A 12,975-nucleotide genomic window follows, 5' to 3' on the forward strand; every position below is an offset into this window, starting at 1 on the left:
CTTTATTTTCACAAGGGTTTTGTTGGGCAGGTTTGGAACTAGATAACCAAACAAATGCTTCTTTGTCAACTTTCTTTCCGTTTTGTGGATTAAAATAAAAATATCCCATGCACTGTTGACCAGAGCCCCTGTGTTCTGACTTTGTGATGGCCTGAGGGTTTGAGGTACTCTAACTGACAGAGAGAACCGTGTAGTACCCTCCCATGCTTTCAAGCACTGACCTTGTTGATGAACCAATCTTATTTAAACAGATGCATGAATTTTGGTGCAGACAGGTGAAGTCTATTTCTTGAGTGTCAGGGGACTACATTTACCCCAAAATATTATAGCTTAAACCAAGCTTGGTCACTGAAACTGATAAGGTGACAAGTGACAAGGGTTTGGTGTTCTCAGATAGGTTCCCTAGGATACTCATAAGGGACCCACCATACAACCTGTTTACAGCAGATAGTTTCCACACAATGGAAGGAACAAAATAAGCAAGCAGTCCTGCAGGTGACCCAAGCCCTGAAGTGCAGCAGCACCAATAGGGCAGCCAAGAAAACGCCACCTGGCAGCACAGGAAAGGGAGGTAGCCGCAGGGCAGCTCTGAAAATAGCTGTTCCCAAAGCCTTCGGAGCAGGAAAGTTGCTTGAGAAATGCTTTGGTAAATTTCTGGAAATGCCTGTGGGCTACGCCGAGAAATTTTAATTCATTGGGCCTGAGGTAGAGCCCGGAAGGGTTCATTTTTTAATACTAGGTGATTCTGTGTTCTCTCAGGCTTGGAAAAATGGCATGGCCCAGAGACCATAGACCTGGCAACCCTCACCCCAGAGGTCCAGGCATCCACCTCATAGATATACACACATATATACCATATATATGTATATATATACACACACACGTATGTATTCATACATACATATCCTACTAGGTAAATACATATGCATGTATATATTATATATGTATTTTATATTTTATGTGTGTGTGTGTAATATATTACACACACACACACACACATTTTCTGTTGGTTCCATTTCTCTGGAGAATCCTAATATAGTTCCCAACTCTACAAATAGCCATTCCATACTCACATTGATTTTTTTCCCTCTCCTTCATAAAATCAGTACAATTCTACTGGCCTGTGCTGAAGAAGAAGAGTATACTACAATGAGATGTAATTCTTTCCCTCCCAAATGCTTCTCTCCACGTTGGATGGGTAAACCACCTGCTCTAAGCAGTGGTGAGATGCAGCACATTCTTTCCTGGCACTAGTCCTTCCAGCCAGCTTCCCAGGCTAAGGTCCACTGCCAGGTACCATGGGCTCTGAGTGTCATGTGATCTGGACACCTTGGGGTCCACGCTGTGCCACTGGTGGTTGTCATTCTGAGGCGGGAGTTGGGACTGTGTTCCTGGCCTTCAGCATGCTCACTTGGATGGTGTGTGGATGTTCCTGGTGACCTGAGCTCAACTCTGAGGCTCTGTGAGGCTCTCTGAAGTGGCCAAAGTTGGTTTCTTTTACAAAATCTATTTCTGAAATGAAAGCCGACAGCTAGTGTGATGACAGAAAGGAAGAAATGTGAGGGAGCCACAGATAGCCTGGTTCTCAGCAGACAGAAAAGATAATGTGAATGCATTAAAGCATGGGCTGTCATATTTGGACAGAATTAAGAGTAAAGGGTCACCTACATTTTATGCTTTACTATTTAAGGGTTTGGATTGTATGATACAACAGTATTTGCAAATGTAGTGGTTCATTACATTCACTGAATATTTTTCTCCTAATATTAGGGGTTTACCTTCCCATTATTTTTTCCTAGTTTTATAGGTCTGAGGTCATGAATGTGATCCTACTGTGGACTTTCTGAGTCAGGATTTAAGCTTGTAACTCTGGTATATTTTTATAAGACTGTGCTAGACTCATGAGGAATCATTAAAACTGAATTTTTGGAAGGACAAGGTAAGGAAATTTGTATTTATTGAGTGCTACCACATGCCAGACAAGGTGCAGATTTGTCATCTCACTTTACCTATGTAGTAAGCCTAAGAGGCAATAATTACTATTCCAATTTTATTAATGAAAAGTTGGAAAAGGTCACTTGCTCAGGGTTGGGCCCACATTTAGAACTTAGAAGTAATTCTGTTCTAATGGATGCCAAAACCTGTACTCTTCCTAGCACATAATTCTGCCTCTGATAAAGTGCTAAGTAGCTGCGCATTTATCACGGTATTTACACTTGGAGTGAAGTTATATGATCACAAATTCCCAGAACCTTTTTATAGTTCGTAGAGAGTTTATGTAGACTGTCCCTAAGGGACCACAGAATAATTGAGGTTAGAAACAGCTTAACCCCAAGTCATAAAAATCACTGACATGGGAAACTAAGAGGAAAATTGTTACCCTTACCAGGGAAGGGTTGTGTGCTTCTGGTACTGGCTTCTGGCTCTGTATTTGACTGGAAGAAGGGTTATTTTCAGCTTAGAAAAGTGTGACTTCAGTATACTTCATTTTTACATCATTACTTTTGTTCTTTCAGAAAGCATGGTAATTACAGGTATTCATTTGCTCATTAAAATAAACTCCAAGCACTTGAGTGATTTATATTCCCAGATTTAACACACACACACACACACACACAAATTCTCACATGTGCATATATATACATGCTCAAATATGTACCCACACATCTCCACATACAGACTCACGACCCTCCTCCTTATCAATTAGCAGGTACCCTATGGCATCCCAAAGAGGTAAGGAAATTACATTCTGTTTCATTCTTTTCCATGGTGCTGTGCGTGTTCTGTAAACAGCAGGAGAAGTAATTATATAGGTGGGCATTCATTATATGGTCAACTCTTGGAATATAATATAGGAATGTGCTATGGCAAGGAAATATTTGCTTGAACCAATGCCTGGAAACTGAACATGGTATGAGCTTCATAGTAATATAAACCACAGATCTGGCTCATTTTCACGTATTGTACCTGAGAGGGTGGGGTAGTATTTACATTCATTTTCCATTTCTAGGCTGTCCAGCGTCTAGTCAGTGCTTGCTAGGGAGTTCTCTATGCATGTGTGTGAGTGTGTGTGTGCATATTTCGCATTCCCTATTCCAGAATCTGCCGTTCACTCCGAGTTGGAGCATTTACCATTGCAAAACTGTCACCAGCATCTTCGAAACACATTTACATTCCACAGGTCTAGTAAGTGGGCTATGTGGCTGCATGATGCCTTTTGTTTAAAAGAACCCCAAGTGGCAGTCCGGCACTTTCTATCCGGCTGCACTTCATACTGTAACTATGCCCATTGAAAAGTGAAGCTCAAAGGATTTTTTAGAATTTGCTGTCCCAGCAGGTAACATTCTGGGGTTGGTTCCTTCTGTTTTTTTTTTTTTTTTTCTGCTGTTTAAAATGTCCAAACCTTCTCGCTCGGCAAGACCTTTTTTTGCTAGTGCAGCTTCTAAGCTGCAGTCATCGAGGAAGGATGATTTAAACAGCAAACAGAAAAAAATCAGCGTAGGTGAGAAGAGTCTGAGAACTGGAAGTGAAGGAAATTTGGTCAAACAGCAGCAGGTGCAATCCACGGCGACCCCTGCTCAGCGGAAAACTTCAGCACACAAAGGTAACGTCTCCAACCGACTGCTTTTGTCAGTTTGTGCTTAGAAACTTCCTGCTTAATAATACGCCAGGTAACTGGAATGAATGAGGCTTTTACTGTTTCAACAGTTCTCTGTTTGTGTGCATGTAACCTTTTCTAAAATCCTGGAGTGCATTGCTAAAATAACCAACAATTAGGGAGAGGAAAGCAATAAAACTTTCTATCATTAAGAATGATGTAAGAAAAAAACATTGTTCTCACATCTCTTTTCAAATGACATTTTATTTTTGAGTGTTGTACAGTCTTCCATAATCTCATTATATTTAAACAAAGTTTCTTGTTGCTTATCTATATGAAAAAGAAGAAAAAAAGTACCTTAAACCCACATCATTAGCTAGCAACAGAATTTTTGCGTACTTAATTGTTTGCAGTTCCTTTTAGAAATGAATTGTACCTGAAATGCGAATCTAATGGTATGGTTTCTTGCCAAGAGTGGCAAAAATCCCTGCTAGCATTGCTACCTGCATCATTTAAATAAGCCCTCTGAGATGAATGTTAAAATGTTGTACTTAGCAAGAATATTGTGGAATAGTTGACCCTGAGTTGGGAAATATAGCAACTAAAAAGAGCTCTTATTTTAGTGGATGTAATAACCCAGGGCAATTAAATCATAGCTAAAAATATAATAGTAATTTCCTGCGTTGTGCATATTAAATCTCTAAGAAATATTTTATAATATTTTAATACATTTTGAACTCTCTAGTAAAAGTATAATATTTTGTCTTGTGATTTTTATAGTAAAATAAAAAATTGTTTTAATATTCTCATTCTTACAACTGGAAATTTGTATTTTATAGAAAAAAAAGTCCATTTTATAGTTTAATCCTGACTTCTCCACTATTAAAGCTATTGCAAATGCATATGCATATGATACATTTTTGTGTCGTGTACTATTCAAAGATGCAAATATCTGTGGGAAAATTCAGGTTTTTCCTTTGACTTTATTATTAATATTTTGTCCATTTGATTAGTGGAATGTTTGTACAAAAACAGAGATCAAAATACTTTCTAAAAGGCACACAGAATTAACACTGAAAGACTCTGGAAGTTTTGATAGAAGTTGTTAAGTAGACTGAATTTTGACTGCTTGAAAGGGAAACTTTCTTTGATGTGATAATGTATGTAAGAGTCTGGAACATTCTTATAAAAAGGAATGTTAACCACTTCAATCTACAGAATGTCCAAACGTTAATACAACATGTATTATCTATGTCTGGGCAAGGTATGCATGGGGACAAGATTTTTTTATCCAAATAATCGGATGCTACGTGTTTTCTCCAAAGATGATTAAAAATGCCCACCTTCTTTTGGCAACTTCTGAGGACAGCTCTGAATAGATTTTGTGGGTAAAAATCACTTTTTTATAACATATTTGGTTTGGGGGATTGGTTTAAAAGTCATTTGAAACCAAGAGTTGTTACCAATGTACACGATAAATATAGATGATGCACATTTTTGTAAAAAAATAAACTGGGTGAAGATTATAAATGGTGGTTTCCTGTGCATCTCTCTGAAAGGAACAGAAGAGTTTCACCCTCAAAATTTTGAAATTGACAGCAGGACTATAGTATTTGAAAGACATCCTTAGAATATATGTTATTTTTTTTTAATCAGAATTCTTTTTTACATAGCCACACATCATTTCATAGAGTACCAGGTGAAACCTTTCATTGAGGGAGAACAGGATTAGCTCTCTTAGCTGTGTTACATTAGGCTTTTGCTTAAGTTGGTTGTCAAAAGAACCAGAAATTCAGGGGCTGGGGATGTAGTTCAGCAGTACAGTGTTTGTTTAGCATGTGTGAGGCCCTGGGTTCCATATCCAACATCGCAAAAGAAGAAAGAAAAAGGAAATCCAAGTAATGAATGTCAGGGTGTTAGGTTTGTGTTGAACTGGTCTATGTTCTTCCTCACTTCACTAAAGCTTAGTATTAATTCTTTAGATGTTTAGTGCATTTGATCCACAGGAATAGCTTAATCTTTTCATGTAAGTTGCCATATTTCTGCGTTCATTTTCCTATTGTGTAACCTGTTAAATAGGGTGTTCTGGTACATTTCTAACTTTAGGGGGGAAAATTGTGTCTCATTCAGTGTATTTCCCCTGCCATCCTCTCTGCTTCTTACATGTTTCCATGGTAGTTTGAACAGGCATAGACTTTTAGACTGAAATATTTTTTTCTTTATGATAACAAAGTCTTTCTTCATAGTGTCTTGGGCTCTCTGAGTATGAATGAAAAGTTTGTGTTGTTCACATTCCCAGGTTCCCTGTAGGTGATTTCCTCTCTCTCTTTCTGTCTGTCTCTCATCTTTTAGGATAACCTCTTTACCCTTCTTATTTTGAAATTACACTTAAATATTTAAAATCAAGTGTTCTTTTATTTTTTCCCCCCAGGATTGAACCCAGGGCCTTGCAGGTGTTAGGTGAGTGCTCTACCACTGAGCCACAACCCCAACCTGGGTGTTCTTTTTCATTCATTTTGACTGCATACTTAATGAGACTTTTCAGTTTGAAGATTCATGGTCTGTAGTTCTTGTCTATTAATTCCCTGATAAATAATTCCTCTGTACTTGCTTTTACTTGCTCTTTATGGATCTCTTAAAAGTCATTTGTTCAAACTATATCTGTTATCTGATATTTATTTTCTCCTTATATTTTTAAACTCTTATCTTTTTATGTCTTTTAGAAGATTTTCTTGACTTTGTTTTCCAGCTTTTCTACTATCTAATTGGAATCATGGTTATATTTTTGAATTTCCTAAAGAACTTTTCTTACTCTGATTATTTTGAAATTAAAATGCATGGTATTATTTTGTATACATAAGCAATGTGTATGTGTGCTTTATTTATCTAATGTTGATAATATTGCCTGTTCTAGTTTGAAAGTACCATGTGCCGTGTTTAGTCAAACAGTATCACATCAATGTGATGTTGGTATGCCTTTTGGTCTGAACCATTGGTACAGGTTGGCCCCTAGAACAGAAGAGACTGAGGATAAATAAAAATCCTTAGGACAACAGCATTAACAACTAATTTTTCACCCACAAAGAACTTTCTTCATGATGAAAATCCACTAAATGGAAGATAAATGTTGAAGTGTGCGTATTGATATGAGCCAACCATTTTATTAAAGATAAGGATATGAGTCAGTGTCTGAGAATGTGCCATGTCTTCCTAGGCTTTTGATATTCCCCTGATCTCTGATTAGAAACATTCCTCAAAATGATTTTACCCTGATCATATGTATATATAAAAAGCTTCATGCATGATGGGCAAGCACTCTACTACTCAACCACACCCCTAATCCTTGATTTTTAAATTTATGTTTGCTCTTTTATTGTTCTAAAGAAAAGCTTTCTTAGAAGTAGACATGAGTACTGACAAGATTGGATTAAAAAGATAGTTTCCATCTCTTATGTATTCATGGTGGAGATATCTGACCCTTACAGGGCTCTTTCTACATGGTCACCACAGTTGTAAGCACATTATAAATGCACGTCTCATAAAGCCCTTGCAATTATCTTGTGACTCTGTACTGTTACTATGCAGTGTTACAGATGAGGAAACCAAGACAGAAAATTTGAACTCTTTTCCCCAAATCACGCAGATAGGAAGAGAGAGAACCAGAATTCTAATCCCAGCAGTTTTAACTCCTGAATTTGCACATTTCACTACTATGCTAAAATACCTTTCTATAAAAAAAATAATAATAATCCACTCATCTAAGAAATTAATAAAATTATCAAATTTTATGATTGATTAGTCTGGTCTCTGGGAAAACAAAAAAACTTTTGGTGACATTCTGCAATTCAGAATAAGCTCTTCTATTTTTAGTCTTTTTTAAAATATTGGTTGTCCAGGGTTGCTCTTTCTTAAAACAAAACAAAAAAAAAAATGGAAAAGAGAGAGAACAAATTTCAGAATTAATAAAAGTGTCATGATATATGAGAGCTATTCTCATATCAAAAACATTAAAGGATACATTGGATTTAGGACCCAGAAGTCCCAATACATGTGCTCATGCCTGCAGACTTGAGAGTGTACACAGACAGACAGACAGACACACACCCCAACTGACCCAGTAGTCTAAGTACAGCCTGTAGGCCAGAAATCACTCAAGTCTAATTCTGTTCTGACACAAGTTTCCCTCTGTGGCCTTGAGCAAAGCAATTATCCTTCCTGACTGAGTTTTGTCAACCATTAAAGAATAGTAATATGTGGTTTATGGGAAGAAGTATTGGTGAGGATTAATGACTTAGTTAATGTGTGTCTAGTGCTTTCAAGAGCCCGTGTGTCACATGAATACACTAAGTCAAGCACAATGGAGTCTTTGTTTACCTCCAGTTACCAAGGAAGGTAAAAATTTACTCTTTTCCAGATACCATGCATGTACCCTCCCTGGGAAAACTCAATTATAAATCCCTGTTTTCTCGTCCTCCACTCTTCTTTTTGTCCAAGAAGTAACCTCACATGCATGTTATTTGCACATACTGATTGAAATTTGGATACCTGGGGCCTTTTGTCCACCTCTGTAAGTTAAATATATATATATATGAATAACTAAAGCAAAAACCCGACCCGACTTCTCTCTAGTATGGTACACATTTATTCTGTATATTACTAATGATTGAATGATGTTATATCCTGGCACAGTGAGTAAAGTATCAAGGATGGTAATCATGGTTGTGGGTAGGAAATATCTCTAAAAGGTGTACTCAACATAATATTTTTCCTGCAACAAGCTGATAATAGCTGTAAACGGTTCTCATCCTCTGGTAGGGACTTTACTTTGACTAGTAGTTTCTAAAAGCAAAAGTGGATTTATACTGATCGTGTGCATTTCTTTATCTGACTGCCTTTGGGTTCAATGCCTTGCAGTATGTGAGGAGAGCTGAAGCCAACTGTACAATATTTATTCAAAAAAGCAATGGTAACTTAGGCTTGCAGTTTGGGTACATTATTGCTACCAGTAAGTCAGTCATGTATTACACATCTATATAAGCCAGTAAATTTGTCTCTATCCACTTTACCTTCAAAACACTTTTTTTCTGTCAAATTCAGTTAAATAATCAGAATTTGCCCTTTTGAAAAACTAGAATAAGTATAGATGAAAGTATGTGATTACTTTGTTATTTGGGGATATATTTATTAAAATTCTTCCAAGCAAATAAATCATCTCCTTATATCATTATTTGCTGTATATGTTGTTAAGAATGGTTTCATCAATCCTGGCTGCTTAGAAGCAGACTATCAGGAGTCTCCACCTGTCTGCCTATCAGATTACTTATCTCTTTTGTAATTACATAATGCCAATCTTCTTAGCTCCTGGCCATATATGAGTAGGATAAGTGTCTGGGAATGCAAAAATTTAGAAAGAATAAAAGCCTTCTTTTTAATGATGCTGTTCTACCGGGTGACCTGTAATGGTTTCTTGAGTTAATGATCTCTAGAGTCTTAAATTAGGCCAAAAGTCTACCTGTATTTCTTACCCTTTTTTAACAGAAAAATCTCAAGTGGGCTTAAGCCTGTTTCCAAAATGTACAATTACATTATCAAAACAGAGAAAACCACCGATAAGTAGAATTGCTTTATATACAAGAAATATCAGTTAAATGTATGCATCAGGAATAAGGATATTTTGTTATATTTCTTGACAGTTCATATTTACAAATGTAATGCACAAGTGAGCTTTTAATTGAAATTCATTATTTAAACACAATTATTTAATCAGGCTGCAGAATATTGTGCTTATAAGCGATAGCTTATCATATACACTCAGAATATATAGAGATAATATGCTGGCATGTGCCATTTCATATCTTATTTTGAAATTAATAAGGTTACAAAGTTCTGTTTTGACTATATATTAAATATGCTTTAGGTAGACCTTTCTCAAGCTAATGGTTTAATATTTGACCCTGGTGATTAGGTTGATAATTCTGACAATGACTTTATCTACTCAAAAACAACAACTATAACAAAAAAATGACCATCTACTCAATGTCTGACATTGTGCAAAATAATGGAAAGTTAATAAAAAAAATAAGTAAAACGTGGTTTTTACCCTTGAGTGGGATTATACAAGATCTAGATTGTCTGGATATCGAAATAAAGTTTTCAGAATAGATTTATATACAAAATTACAAGTGCGCAGAAGAAGTAGAGTAGGCTATTGTCCCCAGGTAATAAGAACTTACCAGGTAGGAGGAGAAAATGACCATACTACATTTAGAAAATGGCCAAATAGACTGGTATGTTTGGAAAGAGAGAACCAGTGAGGGAAAAGTTGGAGGGGGATAGAGTCGGTTGAAATGATTTCAAAAAAGAAAAATGTGTTCACCCTTTTCATTCCATCAGTGAACATTTATTGGTTACCTTCTATGTGTCAGGCATTATTCTAGACTCTAATCAAGATGAAGACCATAATAGATGAGGGCTAGGATTCCATGGGGCTTAACTGTGTTTTTCTGACCAAAATTAAACAAAGAAAAGTAACTGAAGTTCTCTTTGAGATATTAATGTGTTGTAGTTATTTAGGATTCAGAGAGGTCAGACAGGCAAAATGTATGTATCTGCTGACCAGGGCAGGGCAGGGGTTATAGTTATAAATGTGGACCACGACTGTATTGCTGCCATTTAAAGCCATGGGATTGGGTGAGCTTGGAAGGGATAGAAAAGAGAATGTGGCCCATGGTTGAGGAGAGAAAGTGACATAGGACCCTGGGGCATTGCAATATTCAAGGGTCCTAGCAGAAGCAGAGGTAAGACCTGGGTATTAAGGCTCGTGCACAGCAGCTTAAGAACTTCCTTTTGAAACTCCAGGCCAGGGTAGCAATAAATATTAGAAATAAGAATTTTATTTGAAATATGTTATATTTAAAATGATGCGAGTCATATAATCTAGCCCACAGTATCTTGTTTAAGTTAATTTTAGTTCATTTGAATTGCCATGAGAATTAAAATGCTTCCTGTCATTTTTAATTTATAGTTTCAGATATCCCCCATATCACATTATGAGGGGTAGGATATTACTTCTCCACTTTAAGGAGAGAGAGACTCAGCAACGGGGAGCTATTAGGAAGCATTTAACTTCCTTCTATTCTTATTTATAATTTTATATTTGCATCACATATTATTTTATATCATTTGATAGTGTTTGTTTGGCTGTCCTTCATCTAACCCTGAGAGTAGTTTTCTGCTTTTGATTATACACTTCTTCTTTAGGAGGTGAGGAATGATTTGTTACTTCAATTTCTAACACAATGTAATGTCATTTTTTCACAATGAGACTTCTATTTACATTCTTAGAGACTCATGAAGAAGCATCTTGAATATTTAAAGATAATATGCTAGGAAAATCTCTATTCTACTTGTGCCCTACTTATTTAAAGTTATTTCACAAAGAGTTTTGAAAACCTATACCTAGAAGAATCATCAACAAATAACAGAAATAGTAGATGTTCAAAAATGCCCTCCCAAAAGATCAAAGCTAAAATTGCTAAATTTTTTTAAAAATACTATAAATGTCTTTTCTAATGCCTGGTTATTCTGGTAGGAAAGAATTCCTCTGAGGCAAAACAACAAGGAAACTTCAATGCAAAGACTAAGTGAAAGTCAGAGCCATCATTTGCTGTGTGGTGGTGGTCTCTGTCAATCCCCTGTGGCCTAGAAAATTTTAATAAGCACATTTAGTGAGCAATAAATAGATCCTGAGCCCAACAGAATGGGATTCTGTCCGGAGATAAATAAGAAAAAATAACTGCCCTGCCAAGGGAGAGCTCAGAGCCCTTTATACAGCCTTATCTGTGAGTTAAGAAGGAAAGAAAGGGAATACATGGAGAACATCTAACCTCATGTCTGCATTCACATTCACAAAGTTATTATAAGATAGGAGGAGAAAACACCAAAAGCCAAGAGATAAAAATGCTATCTAATGATCCCAGATTGATAGTGTCCCCAGTTGCATAGATGCAGAATAAGGAAAATCCTCTTGGAAAGAATATACTTTATACTAGGCATCTAAGAATCCCCACTGATGAAAGTCTAAAAACATGAGCTCACAATAAAAATTCACTAAATCCATAAAGAAACAAGTGACTGTGAGCAAGAGTCAGGAAGGGTAAAGAACTCTACTGAATCAGATTCACATAAACTCCTGAAACTGGGATTATCAGATACAGAATGACATACATGTATATGTATTGAATGAGTGATTCTAGCAATATTGACCTGTCACATTTTAAAAAGAGGTGTTCTAAAAATGAAAAATGCAATACCTAAAGGTAGAAGCTCAATTGATTTGTTAAGTGGTAGACCAGATACAAAAGAGAGAGAACTAATAAACTGGAGGGTAGATTTAAAATGAATTTTTTGGTTGTTATGGCAATACAACTCAAGGCCTACTCCACTATCAGATTTTAAGTGTGCAATATTGTTAACTATGGGAACATTGTATGCATCAGATCTCTAAAATTTATTCATCATGCGTAACTCAAATGTTAGATTCATTGTTGAGCTACTTGCCATTTCTCCCTTCCCTCTACTTCCTGCTTTCATGAGTTGGACCATTTTAGATATCTCATGTAAGTGGAATCATACAGTATTTGCCTTCCTGAGATTGGTTTATGACATTTAGTATAATGTCTTCAGGGTGTATTTATGTTATTGCATATTACAGATGATATCGCATTAAGGTTTTGCTTTGCATGAAATGATGATGTTAAGCATCATTTCATATCATTATTGGATATTCAAGTACTTAGCCCACTTTTTAATCAAATTACCAGGGTTGTTTTGCTGTTGGAGTTGTAGGAATTCTTCACATGTTTTAGAAATTAACCCATTTGAAGACACATGGTTTGAAAACACTTTATCCCACTCAAAAGCTTGCCTGTTCACTCTGCTGACTGCTTCCTTTGATGACCAGAAGCATTTTACTTCAGTATAGTATTGCTTGTCTGTACTACTTTTGTTGCCTGTGCTTTTGGTGTCATTTATAAGAAATTATTGCTGGGGCCAATGTCATGAAACTTTTTCCCTGTTGTCTTACGGGACTTTTATAGTTTCAAGTCTTATGTTTAAGTCTTTAATCCATTTTGAGTTGATTGTTGTATGCTTTGTAAAATAAGCATCCAATTTCATTCTTCTACCTTTAGATATTGCATTTTTCATTTTTAGAACACCTCTTTTTAAAATGTGACAGGTCAATATTGCTAGAATCATTCATTCAATACATGTGGATTTCTGGCATTACCAATATCCTTTGTTCAAGAGACTGTCCTTTCTTCCTCGTATACCTTGACATGCCGTCAAAGATCCATAGGCTGTGTACATGTGGGTTT

General features: G+C 36.2%; 1 protein-coding gene across 8 annotated transcripts in view; it reads left to right on the forward strand.

Annotated features, from left to right (window-relative positions):
- The first annotated feature begins 2,803 nt into the window (after positions 1-2,803).
- Kiaa1217 (KIAA1217 ortholog) overlaps positions 2,804-12,975 on the forward strand; it is a 417,045-nt gene continuing 406,873 nt past the window's right edge. For 2 of the 8 annotated variants that reach the window (XM_058578584.1, XM_058578587.1), the window contains exon 1: positions 2,807-3,604. In XM_058578584.1, the coding sequence (XP_058434567.1) occupies positions 3,394-3,604 (211 nt within the window). In that variant the 5' untranslated portion in view covers positions 2,807-3,393. Of the gene's footprint in view, positions 3,605-12,975 lie in introns of all 8 variants that reach the window. The other 6 variants (XM_058578595.1, XM_058578585.1, XM_058578583.1 and 3 more) reach the window with 5 other exon arrangements.

Source organism: Marmota monax, unplaced genomic scaffold (genome assembly GCF_021218885.2).
Source record: "Marmota monax isolate L192 unplaced genomic scaffold, Marmota_monax_Labrador192_F-V1.1 WCK01_AAM20220418_F8-fsc00072, whole genome shotgun sequence".
Taxonomy (NCBI): Eukaryota; Metazoa; Chordata; class Mammalia; order Rodentia; family Sciuridae; genus Marmota; species Marmota monax.